The sequence below is a fragment of the Molothrus ater genome, chromosome 16, assembly GCF_012460135.2.
Source record: "Molothrus ater isolate BHLD 08-10-18 breed brown headed cowbird chromosome 16, BPBGC_Mater_1.1, whole genome shotgun sequence".
NCBI classification, from domain to species: domain Eukaryota; kingdom Metazoa; phylum Chordata; class Aves; order Passeriformes; family Icteridae; genus Molothrus; species Molothrus ater.
Genome location: NC_050493.2, coordinates 2,925,239 through 2,941,775, shown reverse-complemented (window position 1 = coordinate 2,941,775; position 16,537 = coordinate 2,925,239). Strand labels below are relative to the sequence as shown.

The following is a 16,537-nucleotide window of genomic DNA, read 5'->3' as shown; positions in this document are numbered from 1 at the left end:
GTCCCCTGAGTCCTTCTGCACTCAGCTGGGGAGTTGCTGTGGGCACCCATCCTATGCCAGGGGATGGATTTAGCCCCGTGCTGAGCGTTTCACCCCCAGGACCTGCTCCAAAACTCAGACTGCTCTCTGCTCCACACACAGCCCCCCCTCAAGCAGTTACCAGCCAGACCTCCACACGAAGCCCTGAAATCCCCCCATGCTGGCTGGGATTCTGCTCCATCTGTTTGCTCTCCCTCTCCCCAATTGCCATAGTAACCCCGCAGAGCCGGCACAAAGCGCCTTCTGTGCCATCAGCAGCTCCCCTGGCACCGTGGCTGTGACTCACAGGGCAGCAGCAGGGTCCACAGGCACCCAAGCCAGGCCTCTGCAGGATGGCCTGAGCCCTTCCTCAGCCCTTCTGGGGTTGGAGGGAGCAGGGAGCACCCAGTGTGGGGTTGGGAATCACAGGGTGCCTTGTCCAGCAGAGCCGGAGCTTGCAGGCAGGATTTGCAGCATGGGATACCAGGGCAGCAAGGGACACAGAGATTCCCTGTTCTAAACCCCCTGCTCTGTACAGGAGAGTCTTTTGATGTGCACTGGCCATGAACTCTGCTGTCACAGGCACCCTGCACACATCCCTGTACTCCCAAACTTCCACCCTTGACTTCCCAGAGGTGGAATCAGCAACCATCCCTTTCCCAGCCTGTCCTGCTTAGCCCCAAAAAGCATTTCCTAGCTCCAGCATGAAAAAGCACTGATTAAAGCAGAGGTATTACACCACCACTCCCAGACTCTGCCTGGGCCATTTGTGAAGGGCAGAAAACCCAGCTCAGCCCATTCCTGCAGGAATAAAATCACCCAGGATGCTGCCCTGCAGCCAGGGAGCTGAGGCAGAGGTTGGATTCGTTTGTTACAGCTCTCCTAAAATTTGACACGAGATTTCCAGCTCCCAAAGGCTGGCCTGAACTACTCCTTGCTGCAAGCTTCTCCCACTGCTTGTGGCTCCAGTGCCTCTCCCCAAGGAGAGTCCATGCCCCGTTCAGGGTGAATGAGAATGCAGAAAAAACTGGGGAAGGGAATAAAAAAAAAAAAGGGAAGAAAGAGAGAAGCAGAAAGGCAGTGGGATGGGCATGACATGACCCTGCAATTCAAGCCCTTCAGCCCCCGCAGGCAGCTGCTGTCAGCTCCTTCCCACTGGAGAGTCCCTGGCACTGCCTCTGCTGCCCTTGAGACTCAGCACAATCCCTCCCACATTTGGGATCCCGCGAGGGACCCCGCAGGAGGAATTGCTAGAATGTGCACAACTGCTTATGTCACCTGAAAATCCTGGAAATGCTCCAGTTTCCCAGGGCACTGGGCTCTTGCAAGAGGGGTGTCTGCAAGCACAAGTTCCCCTCAAGAGATCCCTCTGCAAAGGCCAAAAGGCAGCAGCAGGACAAGGCGATTTGGGGACGTGTCCCGGTTATCCCTGCGAGCTCCAGGGCTCTGCTGCCAGCCCCGAGCCCACGGGACGGCAGGGCACCATTCTGGGCACAGGAAAGGGCTGCCAGCCACAGACACACACAGCACGGTGCCCTGCACCCAGGCAGGGGAAAATTAGCTGACAGAAGTTCCTGGTGCGGATGAAATTGCAACCCACGTGATGCTGCAGGCACGTAACTGCATCCTTTATGCTAAGAAAGGAACCATTTCCTCCTAAAGAGAAAAAAAAAAAAAAAAAGCCCAACGAGATTTTTTCTCATGCTATAACCACCACCAGTTAAGAACCACCAGACATTTCCTGGAACTGCCTAATTCAACACCGGAATCCTCATTTTTGCCACCACCAGCTTCAGCCCTATTAAGCTGCACCTCTCCACGGGAGGTTTTTCCTTCCCACTCTGCTGGCGTGGGCGGAGAGAAATGAACAGGACAACCTAAAGAACTGCAAATAAAACTATTTGCCTGAGTCGACCTTTGAAATTAAACCTCACCACTGCCTCTCCAGGGCTCTGGTTATAGCCCCAGGTGAAGTCCTGGGCACGGGAGGCTGCTCTGAGAGCTGTGCTGCTTTTGTTAGTGCTGGGGGAAATGTTTTGGATGCATCTCGGCTCTCCTCGATCCAAGGAGGAGAGTCAGATGCCATGGATAGGGCAGAAAGCTGGAGGGTGGATCCCAGCCCTGCTGCAAATAAAGAGCTGGAACACAAAAGCATGAAGGAAAAAAAAAAAAAAAGAAGAAAAGAAAGGAAATAAATTGGAGGCAGGGTGCAGAGCAGAGAGGGGAATTTGGGTGCTTGGTCATGAGAGCCAGCTCCTCAGAAGCACACTTTGTGCTGTTTTCCGCTGTTGGGAGTGGAAAAAGCTATCCATGGAAGTGGAAAAAGGGCTCTCAACCTGCTGAGAGCCATCACTCATCAGCCACTGAGGTCCCGCTGCAGAGGGGCTCCCGCGGGTCAGCGCGCTCCGCACTTCTGCAAAACTGCCAGCGAGCAGCAGGAAAAAACCATGCTGCACAAAAAGCCCCTTGCAGCCCCAAAACAGCCTCTCAGCCTGTGCTGAATCAGAGCTGCTGACTGCTGGGGCCGTGGGCACCCACCTTGCCCATGCAACAGGCAGGGGACGGCCACCAAGAGCTGCTGGAAAACCCTGCGTCCCAGGAATGCGACTCAAACCAGAGCCAGAAGCCAGCTTCACCCTCTGCATATTTTCCTTCAGACATGCTGGATTTGATTTTTTTTTTTTTTTTTTAACAATTAAGACAGCCAGAGTTTTAACCCCACAAAACATGCAACTTTTCCAGCGCTTTAAAAACAGATCCCCAGCTGCAAAGAGAGACCCCCTGCCCAAGCCAGGAGAAACAAAAACGCGTGGATTGACCCCAGAAAGTTACACAGCCCCTTTTAGCACCAAAACCAGCCCTTTGCTCTCCCCCACCACGTGTTTTGGAAATTGCAACATCTACCTTGCTTCTTGTCCATGGTTTCCCAGAAATGAAGAGCAGCGCCTGCACGCCTGGCACGAGAGAGGGATGGGGGCGGACTGGAGGAGGGAGGGGAAAAAATTCCCGCAGGATCCAGCGCACGGCACTTCTTGCAAGCACCGCTGATTCCTTTCAGTGGGAATGCATGGCCCCAAGCACCCGCTGGCTTCACAGAGCCCTGTGTCCCCAAATCCCAGGGGTCCCCAAGGCTGGGAGCGGCAGCCAAGGCAAGCAGGGGGAATTGGGGAAGGTAGAGCCGCGTTCCCTCATCGGCAGCTGCCGAGGTTGGCCGGACTCGGCTCCGATTACCCTTGAAAGCTCAACAGTTGTAAAAACTGCAGCAGAGAAATAGCAGGTGACGTCAACAGGAAACTGGTGGGGAGCCAAACTCCAGCTCCCGGAGCTGCCGAAGCGCTGGATTGCTAAAGTGCATCCCGGTGGGACACGTTCCCTTCCCACCAATTCAACCATTCCAAGCCAGCCTGCAGGCCCAGGCATCCCAGCGGAGTGACCCTTGCTCCAGGACAGCCCTGGCACCAAGCAGCAGAGCCCAGGCTCGCTGGTTTGGGCACCAAAGGGGTGCTGGGATGGAAAGAGGTCACGTTTCACTGTGCTGCAGGTGACACTTTAATTGCTCTGCCACTAACAACTATTACCACAACAAATAGTAGAAATATTGTTCCATGACAATGCCAGCTCGGAGCTCAGCAGCTATTCCAGGGTGACAACTGAGATGGTAGCAAAATATAAATTGCTGCATGCACTTGGCTGGGAAATAGCAAGGGAGAGTGGGAAAATAAAAGCATTCATTTCTCTGCAAGCATGTGCAAGAAAAGCCATGGCCAAGAATTGCTGCTCTTCCCCTTTCCCTCAAAGCCACTCCAGCAGAAGCCAACGCTGATGTTCCTGATCAAAGCCAGGCTCAGCTCTGACAGGCTGGAGTTTTGTTTTCGATTTCCCTGTCAGCCTGGAGGGGAGATACTGTACCAGATTCTTTACCTTGAACTAATTATAGAAAATCTACCAGTGCTTTGCTGCTGAGCTCTCTCCCGACTCCAGGCTGTGCTGGACCAGGCACATTTGCAGGCTGAAAAGTCAGAGGTCAAGGTAAACGCACATACCAACATAATGAGTGGCTCTAATTTTAAATAGTGTTTATGTAAGCCCCAGAAGGACTGCGGAAGGTATTTTCTCAGGCTCATTTCCACTCCCAGGGTATAGTTTCAGGCACAGATCATCAGCACATAAAGGATGCTGACGCAGGAGCTGCTCTTGCAGATGGCACTGAGAGCCGCCAGCACCCATCCCCAGCACTCCAGGGGAGAGCAGTGCTGTGCTGCCCTCCCATCACTCACTCTATCAACAGCTAATTCCCTCTCACCCAGACACAGACACTCCAAGGATCTTTACAGACACCCACAGAGTCAGAGCTGCTTTGGAGCAGAAAGTCCCTAACCCAGCAGGTGGGATGGGAAAGAAGATTTCCTTTGAATTTGTCCCGTTGGGTTTCAGCGCCTGAGGACCAGGGGTGGTATAAAGCTGAGCTTCCTGACATCTCAAAAGCATCTTTAAAAAGTAAACAAACAAGGGGAAAAAAGTGAAGAAAGAAAAACAAGCCCAACCATCCTTTCAAGTCTCACTGTTGGGAACTCTTTCAAAGGTTTGCTGGTGCAGTTGGAATAACCAGGCGTGCACCATTTGCCAGAAATTATCCAGTCCTTTATAGGGCACAGGTAATCCCAGGGGAACAAAAAGCATCAGGTGGTGTTAACAAAGCCTCCCCATGAGGGATGTCACCCCAAAACAGGTGAGGGATGCTGGGAGAGCAAATCTTGGGAAGAATTCAGGTACTTGCACAGGGTTGGGTATGCCAGGGCAGAGCCAGGGACAAGGATGGCTCCCATCCCTCCCAGCAGCCTCCTGCCAGGGGGCTGGCTTGAATAAGGGGAAGAGCACACCCACAAAAACAGCAATGAGCTCAAACAGTGCCCTGCCAACAGCGGGCCCCTCTCCCCACCCTTCCCCTGTGGACACTCAGCCCCTCCCGAGGCCACTGCAGTTAAGGCTGGGTCACCATCACAGCCAGGGAGTGGAGAAGGGGACGAGCTGCTTTGCCATGAGCAGCAGAAGTGTCCCATTTGGGGCTGGAAAGGAGCTTCTTATAGGTGTATTTGGGATAGGCCACAAAATTAAATTACTTCACGTGTCTCCTAAGTAGAGTTGCTGCCTAACCACGGGGACAGTCTGATTTTCATGGAATACTTCATTCCCTCTGCTCAGAGACAAGCCCATGCACCAGCTGGCTGTCCCATCCCAGCACCACACTGCCTGATGAGCCCAAATCTCCCAGGAATGGCAGCAGCTTCCCTAGTCAAGGCTGCAGTACAGGCACTGCCCCAGTCTGGGATGTGCTCACTGTTCACACATCCCATGGGAATGCCTCACATGCCCCACTATGCATGGGACACACAGGCTGGAAACTCTGCTTGAAAACAGAGCCTTTGAACTGAATCCAGGTGGAAAGGGAACAGTGTTATCCTTCTCATCCCCGTGGATGGGGCATGACATTGTCCATGAGGTTGGGGACAATCAGAGCAGGACATCCCAGCCACAGTGCCACCAGCTCTGGATGAGACTGTGCAAGGGAGAAGGATGTGACATCCCGGTGTGTCCAGTGAGGAATTTGGGGATGGGCACTTCAGCCAGAGTGTCTGACAAGCAGAGGCACTGGCACAGCCACCTCTGGGGCTCGCAGCCACGCCCGGGCTCTGTGCAGCAGGCAGATAAGGCTGGGGCAGCCCCAGGAGGGAGGATGTCACCGCCCAGCCACATTCCTGATGTATTTTTAGGTTACCTGCACAACCTCGAGGGCTGGAAAAAAACGTTTGATTTCGTCTCCATGTGTCAGCCTGCCCCGTGACAATGGAACACCAGGGCTCCACTCCCACATGTGACCAGAGGCCAGACTCCCCTCAGGAAGCTGAGAAGCCCCATCTGGCTGACACTGACACGGTGACATTACAGGACACAACAGGTACATGCCCAGAGTTGTGGTGCTCTGCACCAGAGCTTGTGCAAAAGCCCTGTGCAAAGGTGGGGACAGTCACAGGGGCAGCTATTCAGAGCAGGCACCGAGCTGGGGTGCAGGCAGAGCATCCTCTGGGACGGCCACTGCCTCCTTTGCATCCCTTGCTCCAACTGGATTTTCTCCCCAAAAGCAGTGGCTGAGACTGCACCTCTTCAAAACTCAGCTTTGTTCTGAAACAAAGATCTGGAAGGAATCCCAGCCCTGATGCCCTGGGATTGTCAGGGGAAGGCAAAGGAGAGAATGCTTAGGGAAAGCAAAGAACACACTAGAAGAAAAAAAAGCCAGATACATCATCACCTGTGCCCCTCTCCTTGCCAGCAGGTACCAGCATCACCCCTTCCTTTGATTTCTCACTCCGTAGGCTAAGCCATGAAAAAACAAAATCTGCTTGGAATTGATGTGACTGGCTAGTGACAGTTTCCTGATGGGAGAGAAAACTCAAACTGTCCTTGGAATAGATCAGCTTGACAGGAGGCACAGTGGGAAAGGGAATAGTTTGACTTTGTAATTGTCAGCAGTAACTCAACTCCTGCATCAATAGACACTTTTTCTACCCAAACTGGCATCATTCATGTACTTCCAGGTGTCCTTGTAAACTTATCAAGAGAGCAAAGTATTCCCCTCTCTGCTTTTTAAAAAAAGAAAAATTAGGGGAAAAAAAAAAGAAAGATTTCTACCATCCTCCCTCCCATTTGCTTTGGGCAGGGATAGAGTGATGTCATCTCTGCAAATGATGTAAGAGAGCAGACACCTGCTATGAAAATGGAATTTATGGAGGTGAAAAAAACCCCTTCACATTCCCAGCTGCCTGCTCTGGGAGAGAAGAAGAAACAAGAGACTGACCCAGGTGCTTCCCTGGCCCACAGACTTCAGGCAGGACTTTCAAGAGCAGCATCTGCACTGGGGAACAGCCAAGCAGCTGCTCAGACGGTTCACAGTGACATTATTCCCCAGGGACCTGGAATGCTTCCCACTCCCAGGGTGCCACCACAGCTTGGGTGGACAAAGCCTGTGCTCCCTCAGAGGAAAACTCCTGACCTCCAGCACTGAGCCAGCGCCACATCTCTGAGGTGCAGGAGCAGAGAAAACCTTGGATTATTCCATTTGGAGCAGGGTGCTGTTCCAGCAGCTCACAGATAGCAGCAGGAGAGTGTTGCAGTACAATTCCCTGCATTTCCTGCTGCCCCACACCAAATTTTTGCTCTTTTTGGTACATATTCAGTGCCAACCCTCTTCCCTGCCTCTCTCACCCATCCCTTCTCTGCTCCAGGGAACCAGGCAGGAGACACAAACAAGAGAGAGCTCAACCCCACCAAGCTGGACCTGCAGCCTCTTTCCCTGGCATTACCCGCACCACCCTTATGACCCACACCACGTTCCTCCTGCCCTCCCTCCCATCACTGTTCCTCTGCCCCACAGGACAGACTGCATCCGCACTTCCCAGAACAAACCCCACGTCCAGCTGGTCCATGAGAAATCACCTGTGAACACTTCTCTCCTTTGTTCCCTCACACTCCCTGCTGCAAAGCCTAAAAAATGCCCCCCACTTAAAGGCTGGAACACCAGCACACTGCCAGCCCCACTGCCCAGCATCACCCTGGCTCTTATCAAAGGCTGTACCAGGTCTGTGTGGGGAAAACACTTTTATTTTCTGGTGGATTTGCCCAGTACCCACAGGGCAGCTTTGATTCATGACAAGGAAAAGCTCCACAGGAAACGTGCCCACAGCTCAGCGGTGCTTTGCCACCACAGCTGCTCCTCTGGGTGGGATTGATCTTCTTTCACCTCCTTCTGTCACTCTCTCACATCCACCCTATCACACTGCACTTTTTCCAGGGTTCAGGGAAGTGAGAGTTGCAGGTTTTTCCTGGTAAAGGCAGATTAAAGAGCTCTCCATCCCAGGAAGGCAGAGGTCTCCACAGCCGGGCTGGTCCCGACGCATCCGGCTCACATCCCAGCTCAAGAGCTCGCAGTGACTCAGCCCAGCCCAGCCAGCAGCTGTCTCGGGGCACACTCAGGGCTTCCAAGAACCATTTCCATTTGAAAATCAATTTTTAAGAAACCCCTTTTCTCTCAGAAGAGCAAGCCTCACATCCGTGTTCTGGGGAAAGGAGCAGCGCTCTCTCTGCAGGGTGAGGTGTGGAGAGGAGCTGGAAGGAGACGTGTGAAACATCAAACCTGTCTGAGATCAAGGGAAACACACCCTGCCTCCTGTCCCTGGGATGCTTACACATGGTTTCCCTCACTGAGCTGAGGCTGTAAAACCCCCTGGGGAAACCCACAGTTACCAAACACAAAACCCTTTGTGGATCCAAAATCAAGGGGAAACTCTTGCAGGTACCTGGAATGTACACAAAAACATCACACCTACAGGGGAGCTACTGGAGGAAAAGCTGAGTGGTTTTCAAGCACCTTAGCACAGCACACACAAGGCTGATAAGAATTAGAAATTCACCCACAATTTCTGCTTGGTTATTTCTGGAGGCACCTCCTCCAGCCCTCGCTTCACTCTCATCACCCTTCAAGAAACCAGGCAGGGACAGGAGTAATTAATACCTGTAAAAAGCTGCTCTTGGGTAAGAAAGCAGCATCAGCAGAGCACAAGAGGCAGCTCCAGCACAGCCCTGCAGGTATCCTGGGCTCTGAGGACTACCCCAGCCCTGGCTGGCACCAGCCATCCTCTAGCACCTGATGCTCAAAGCCAAACAATTGCAGGGATCAACCAAAAACCTGAGGGAAACAGGCTGCAGATGCTAACAGGGACTGAACACAGGCAGCTGTACAAGCAGATCATCACAACACCCACCACATCCCTCTTTTCAGCAGCCTTAAAGCAGTGTGGAGCTGCTTCCAGACCTAGGGAAAACGGGTGCTGCCAAAGAGAGGCAGACAGAGCTTGGCACAGGGGCTGGTCAGGTCCAGGCTGGTCCTCCAGCAGCATCACCACCCACCAGCACCTTCATCCCTCTTTCTGCACAATTACATCTTATTTTTTATTTTCCTCACCACCACAGGGGTGGCAGTCAGCACCACAGGTGAAACAGGTGAGGATTTAGCACAGAGTGGAGGATTTTAGTTCTGGGGACACCAGGGAAACCTCAGAAGTCAGCTGAGCACACGTGCACGCACACACGGGTGTCTCACACTGCCCTGCCCCGTGCCAGCAGGGATTTTCTGGGACTTTTACAAACAGGCACGTGGGGCTGGGCTTGTCACCTACCCCCGAGCACCTTTCAGAGGTGTTTGGAAGGTGACAAAGAGCAGCCAAAGCCACGAATCAGCGCGAGATCATCTCAGCTTTGGCCAGGGTGCAAGTTGGCAGCAGGTCAGGAGAGAAACCAAGCGGTGCAGAGCAGCAGGGGATTGTGAACTATGCAGAGCAGCTTTCCTCAAAAGCCCTGACCATGAGCACATCTGGCCCTCAGCACAGGAGCCACGTCACCTTTGGTGACAAGCTGCAAAGACATCCTCGTGTCTGCAGCACAACACAGCCCTGCAGCCGTGCCCCCAGCGCTCAGGGCTGATTCAGAGGGGCCATCCCAAGGGCTGCACACTTTGCTGCTTCATCATCTCCCTCTCAAGCCTCAGCTTTCCCACTCCCACACCAACTAATCCAAGATCTTGGTGCTACAGCAGAAAACTCCTCCATCCTGCAGCGTGTTTGTCCTTCACCAGCTTGAGCAGGGAACAGTCTCTGCTGTGCAGCAAGAGGGAGCATCTGCTCCAGCTGTGCCAAACGCCCTCCAGCCAGCAGGGTCAGGCTGCTGCCATCTCCAAGCTGCTGTTAGCACAGCCCAGTGAAGGCATCCACAGCAGCCAGCCCAGCGCTGTGTCAGCCATCCCCACGGGACCCCAGCTAGGAAGGAATTCTCACACACACACACACACACACCACAGAGCAGTTTCTAACTGGCCTGCAAGCCCAGACAAGCTGACACACCCCAGATAACCCCGTCATCCTCCCCTAAACCACCCCAGCCCATCCACGTAACCAGCCCCGCGTGTTTGTGATCTGTCACACACATGACTGTCACCTGCCAGGCCCTGCAGGACAACTTCTTCCCCTCCTGTCCCTCTGTCCTGCACTGCTGGTCCACAGCCATCACCCATGGATGCTGAGGGAGGATGTGGCTCTTGATGCTGGCAGGACCCCATCCCAGCTGCAGGGATTTATGCATTCCTCATGAGAAACCTCCAAGATGCTTAGAAATTAAGTACAAAAATTAAAAGCTGCTTTTTACACTTCCTAAAAGGCACTAGCACAGCAGGAGAGGAGGCAGCAGGGATGAACACTGGTGACAAGGGGCACTTGGTGCTCAACAGGCAGATCCCAGGGAGAAAAGGGTCCAAGCCATTCCCAGAGAGCTGCATCAGGCACCAGCAGCTTGGCTGATGCCAGTGCCAAACCACAGCTAAGGTTAGCAGCCTCTGATGGGAAATTACTTGTATTGAGCACTCTGGAGGGTTCTTCCTTTCCAAACCCAGATTTGTCTTTGGTGGTGGTGAAGGGGGAGGAAGGGTGAATGCTCCACAAACAACTTCTGGTAAGCGTTGTCTCCTCCTCATCCTGCCTCCTCTTACAAGTTATGCTTTTAGTGGAAATTTATCTTTTAATTTTTTTTTTAATAATTTCAATTGAAATGATGAAATTAAGGCTTGGAGCACAGATCAACTCAGCAGTGCCCCTCCCTGGGCACAGTGCAGGCAAGAGGAGGGAGTTTGTGGCAGCTCTGTGGGTGCTGGAGGGGCTCCAGCTCATCCTCACTTCACCCCACTACAGGTCCCCAGCACAAGGCAATGATTTCCTTCCTCCCCTACCCACTGGGACCCCCAAATCCTGCCCTTCCCCTTGGCCACACCATAACCCACCACATCCCATACAAGCAGCACCTCTGCTCCAGCCTTTTGCTGGGCAGAGAAATGGCTGCAAGAGAAAGGAGCACACAGGGAGCCCTGTCCCAGCTCCAAAAAAGGGAGCAGACTCAGATCCAGGGCAAACTGAGGCCCACTGGGGCCACAAGGCAGCACTGTGACATCTGAGCTTGCTGCAGTTGTGCCCAGTAATTCCAGAGTTCCTCAGGACAACAAACACTGGGACTCACAGCACTGCCACAGCACCACTGCAGCATTGCCCCCACACAGATAAGAGGCTGTGAGGAGATGGATGAAAAATCTCCCAGGTGGAAAAAACCAACAGAAACTTCCAGTTTCCATCATTAAAAAAAAAATCCTCTCTGCCCTTTCCCCCACTCCAAATCCCTGACTAACACTTGACCTGTGCTACAGAGGTTTGTCAGCAAGAGGCAGCGGGTAGATCCAGCTCCACATGAACCCACAAGCCATCCTGAGTCATGCCAGCAAAACCCCAAACTTTTTGTTGATAGAGTAAAATCACGTCCCCAGCCAACACAAGTTCCTCTCCCAGCTCTTTGCCCAGCAAACAGCCAGCCCAGGCTGTGCCTTATTAACCAACACAAGCAAAAAACATCTTCTGCCCAAAAACCCACAGAGCCCCACACCTGCCGAGGTGTCCTTTTGGGGCACAAAATCACCAGTACCAGAAAGCTGCTCCCAATGGGAGCCTCTACAAAGCACAGATGAGTTTCCTCCAGCAACAACAACAACCTCTGCAAACAAACTCCAGGCTCAGCCCTGGACCACGGCTCAGAGCTGGAAAACAAAGGGATCAGCCTGCAGTGAGACTCATTATCCACTAAAAGAAAAGCAGGGAAGCATCCCTCCAGGGAGGGAAATGGATTTCTGAGGCACAGCTAAATATTTATCACATCCAGCATGATATTTTCCAGGCACCCACCGTTGTGGCAGCAGAGGAGGAAGGCAGGAGCAAAGTGCTGTGTTTGCTCCAGGATCGTTAACAATTAATTGGATTCGAGCTCCATGATGCTCTAACTCAAATTAAATAATGGCTCCATGGGATCAGAGCTCCCACCTGTCCCAGCACTCACACCCTGGGAACACCAGGCTGGTTGCTGCTCTGCCTGGACAGCACAGGAGCCCAGGAGCCAAAGTCCTGCTTCAGCAGGTCACGACCCACACGTGTATTTTTGGCAGAGCTGCCTTTTTTTGGGGATGGCAGCTGGAAAAGTGTGAATGGCAGATGAGACAGTGCTGGATTCACAGACTGAATTGCATAACAGTGGTGTGCTCCCACGGAGGGCACGGCCAGGGCACGGCAGGGACAAGGCACCACCACTTATTTACCCACCCAGAATAGATGTGCCACGAGAACAAGCAGCAGTTCATCCCCAGGCCCTGGCATTTCTCACTGCTGGTTTTTCCAAGCCTCTGTGGTAAAGCAGAGCTGCCTCCCCAGAGACACAGCCTGGCTCCAGACAGATCCTGATCCCTCTCCCCAGCAGCACCTCTATTCCCAAAGGACAATCTCTCTGCTAAGGAAAAACACTCGGTTTTGAATTACTCAGCCATCGGTGCTGGGTGAGCCAGGACAGGACAAGCAGGTTTCCCTCCAGATCCCACCATGCACTCACCCACCCTCCCTCCCTCCCTGCAGCTGCTTTTCCCAGCAAACCCCAAAATTTTGGGAAACAACTGTTTCCCCACTAGCACGCTCCTGCCTGTCCCTCCAGGAGGGGCTTCCCAGGCATCAGGGGCCACTCAGGGCACAGCCAATAGCCCCAGGGATGGGCACAGGGATTTCCATGTGCAGGGCAGGCAGAAGATACACCTTGAGGCCCAGGGAAAAGGCAACAGCCTGGTTTTGTACCCCCAGAGTCTCAGACCTTGCATCCTCCACTGTGTTTCTGCACCCACACAAAGGCTGAAAATTCCCTGAGGCTTCAATCCCCTCCTGCTTTAACCCTCTGGGATACAACACCCTCCCCCTGCACAGCATCCATTCCCTGAAAAAGGTGGAACCTTTTGGAAAAATCACACCCAGCCACATGCTGCAAGCTGCAGACAGAGGCTGTGTCCCTTGCAAAGCTCTGCAAGGAGGACACAGGGACAGCTCCAGAGCTTTGTTCCCAATCCCTTCCTTCAGTGCCACCCAGGCCATGAGACACAGCTCAAGGGAACTTGGGTGACCTGAGAAAACAGGGAGATTTTGCATACATGAGTAAACACCAGCCTCAACAGCACAAGATAACACAGGAGATGCTCTCCCACATACAAGATCCTGTGAGATAACTTGGATCAAGCAGACAGGAGCGATGGGAAGAGGAAGAAAGAAAGCCAAAATCCTCCCTAAGCTCCACAAAATCCCCAGAAGGTGTTTATCTCCCAAGCTATGTTTAGTGCAGAGCAAAGCCCCGGCACAGCACCATTCCTATCGCCGGTGTCACAGCCAGCCACGTGTCCCAAAAACCTCCCGAGGCAGGAGACTGCCCTGTGACTAAACCAAAGTGATGGCAGGTGAGTTTTGGAAGGCATCTGTCACAAAAAGAACCAACCAAGAGCCTCAACACAGCAGGCCTCTGTTTACAACCCTGAGCAACACAAACCCAAGGAGAACCAGCAAGGGAAACCTGAGATTTTTCACTGAAATTCCCTAAGGAAAACCAGGGAAATTCAGCTTTAATTCAGGCTGCCTGAAAGAGAGGGAAGCAGCTGCCATGAGCAGCAGGTGCACACAGCCAGACCTGCGAGCATCCCTGGAAAAACCCCCTGGGAGGCAGGTGCAAGGCAAGGAGAGGCAGGATGAGAGGAGGCAGATGTGTGCCACACACTCAGGATCCACCCTCGTGCTGCTGCTGCTGCCCTGGTGGAAGCAAAGGAGCTCAGGTCACACAGGGAGTCGGAGCTGCCAGCACACGTGTGACACCTCCAGCACAGCACACCAGGCTAACTGCATGAATGAACCAGTTTATCGCAACCAACAGAAACCTGCACGCACAGAGCAGCTCCAAACCTCCTCCGAGGAGAGCACCGCGCTCCCAGGTGCTCCTCCAGGCATCACCTCTTGCTGCTTCCCCCAAAATCCTCCAGGCTCAGCTTGAGCATCATCTCCCGTCTGGCACAAGTGGTCCCTGGGCCAGGCTCACCTCGTCCCTCCATGCACACATCCGCTGGTCCGGCACAGGCAGCCGAGGAAAGGTGTGGGCTCAGGTGTCCCAGCCTTTTAAGAAGCCTGGATGATCCCTTCCAAGGCTGGATGGCTGGAGGCATGTGCTCCTACCTGTGAGTCAGCAGCTCCACTCAGCAGCTCCGAAAAATCGCTGCTGATTCACCCCCTGCTTACACAGCAAACAGGAAACTCAGGTCCACATTCCCTCCGGATAAGACACGGATCGTTTAAAATCAGGGGGGGGGAGGAAAAGAAAAAAAAAGTCACGGGAGGCGCGTTCATCTGCTCACATGGCTCCTGACTTCGAGTTTCCAGAGCATCAGGGAAAACCCCTCGAATTTTATTCCGCTGATTCGAGAGGCGGCAGCCACACTCCGTGCGATCCCTGCTCCGCCCGGTGTGCGGATGGGGCCGGCTCCGGGGAGCACCGGGACACCGGCAGAGCCACTGTCGCCATCCATCCATCCATCCATCATCCATCCATCCATCCATCCATCCATCCATCCATCCATCCATCCATCCATCCATCCATCCCTCCCAGCACGGCCGCCGCAGGCCGACACCTGCAGGCCGGTGCTCACCTGGCGATGGGGACACCTGAGTCACGGCCGTGCTCCACAAATAACCCCGGTGACACACGGTCACGTTCTCCGGCCGGGACCGCGGGAAAGCAGCGAGGCAACCCCGGCACACGCCGGCATCGGCTCCCGGCCGTGCCCCAACACCGACACGAGGCGACACGAGGCGACACGAGGCGACACGAGGCGACACGAGGCGACACGGCCCACGCCCGGAACCTCAGCCCGGTCCTTCCCACCCGGCTGAGCTACGGCGAGGGCTCCCAGCCCAGGATTCCCGAGGAGCGGAAGCTCAAGGCAGCGAAAACAAAACTCGCCTGTTTTTATCGCTGTCCCCACGCCAAACGCAGCCTCGCCCCGTCCCCCGCGGCCCCTCCGCGCATCCCCGCTCGCTGCCCCGCGCATCGCGGCTCCGGCCCCAGCGACGCCGCGGGGTTGCGGAACCACCGGGGCCCGCGCAGAGGAAGCCGCGGGGAGCCCAAGCCCGGCGGGTTGAGCACCATGCCCGGCCCCGCGGTTCCCCCCCGGCCCTCCCGAGCCCGCTCGTACCTCTGGGCAGGGACATGGCGCTGTACGAGCCCGGCGGGCCCGGCCCGAGCGGAGCCCGCGAGTCCCGCCCGCCGCGGCCCCGCCGGCAGCCGCCCCGCCGGGCCCGCCCCCGCGCCGCCATTGGCCAGCGCAGCGCGGGGGCGGGGCTAAGGCCCCCGCGCGGAAACGGCTTTGCGGTTCTTGGGCGCGGCTGTGAGGGTGAAGTGAGGCGGGCGGGCGCTGCTGCCCCTCAGGAGAGGTGGCCTCGGTGTCACCGTCGCTGGTGTGGCCCCTCCGCGGAACCCGTGGGGTTGGAGCGTGGAGCATCCCTGTCCTGTGCTGCTCCTCGACCCGCGCACCTCAGCTGTCAGCTAAGGATGGCCAGCTCGCCACATCTCCCGTGGGTCCCTCACGGGTGGCAGCGGTGTGTCCGGCTGGGAAATGGACGGGGAGTAAGGGGAGCGGCTGGAGCTGGGCCAGGGAGGATCGGGTTGAGTATGAGGGAAAAGTTCTACCCCCAAAGGGTGTTCGGGCGCTGCCCAGGCTCCCCAGGGAATGGGCACAGCCCCAAGGCTGCCACAGCTCCAGCAGTGCTTGGAAAACGCTCCCGGGCAGGCACAGTGTGGGTTTGGGGCCTGGAGTGGGATTGGGTGACCCCTGTGTGTCCCTCACAGCTCGGGACACTCTGTGACTCTGTGGTTAATTCCTCTCTGAGTCACTGAGGAATCAATCCCTCCTAAACGTGGCACATCCCGGGGTAAGGATGCTCCCACAGCCCCCCGAGCTGGGCTGCAGGCACAAGTGCTGCACAGGATGTGAGAGATGCAGTCAAAAAAGCAAAAAAAAGCAGATACCAAATGCCACTTTCTGGCTGGAATTCTTAGTGTGATCCGTAAAGATGCAAAGGAGGGGTTGGAGGGGTGGCAACTGCTGACAGGACTGGTGAGATCACAGCTGCTCTGCCACAGCCAGCTCGCAGCTTTGCAGAGCATTTGGGATAAATTTGAGGACTGGAAAAACCTCCTGAAAGCCAGGCAGTGGAGGGGAATCACTGCCAGAGGGAAGGAGCTGGAGGGGTTGGGATTTGTGGCTGCACGGGTGCCTCAGGCAGAGCTGCGATCCAGCACCAAAGGCACCAGATCCAGCTGCACGCTGAAGGTGGAAGAGTTCAAATGGAAAATAAATTACAGGTTTTTAATGGGGAGAGCAATTACCTTCCCCAGAGACGTCGCAGATTCACCACCTTTCAAGTCTTTCAACACAGACGAGGAGGAGTCTTTCCCAAAAAAAAGCCACCGCTCCGCAGCCCAGCCACGGGTCATCAGCTGATGCAAGAGCTGTGGGTGTCACTGCAGGGCT

At 54.8% G+C, this 16,537-nt stretch overlaps 1 protein-coding gene across 2 annotated transcripts in view; it reads right to left on the bottom strand.

Annotated features, from left to right (window-relative positions):
* MAP2K3 (mitogen-activated protein kinase kinase 3) overlaps nt 1-15,287 on the bottom strand; it is a 30,388-nt gene extending 15,101 nt beyond the window's left edge. The window contains exon 1 of one of the 2 annotated variants that reach the window (XM_036392636.2): nt 15,200-15,287. In XM_036392636.2, coding sequence (XP_036248529.1) covers nt 15,200-15,215 — 16 coding nt within the window. In that variant the 5' untranslated portion in view covers nt 15,216-15,287. Of the gene's footprint in view, nt 1-2,922; nt 3,203-15,199 lie in introns of those variants that run through there. The other variant, XM_036392637.2, reaches the window with a different exon arrangement.
* Between the last annotated feature and the right edge of the window lie 1,250 nt (nt 15,288-16,537).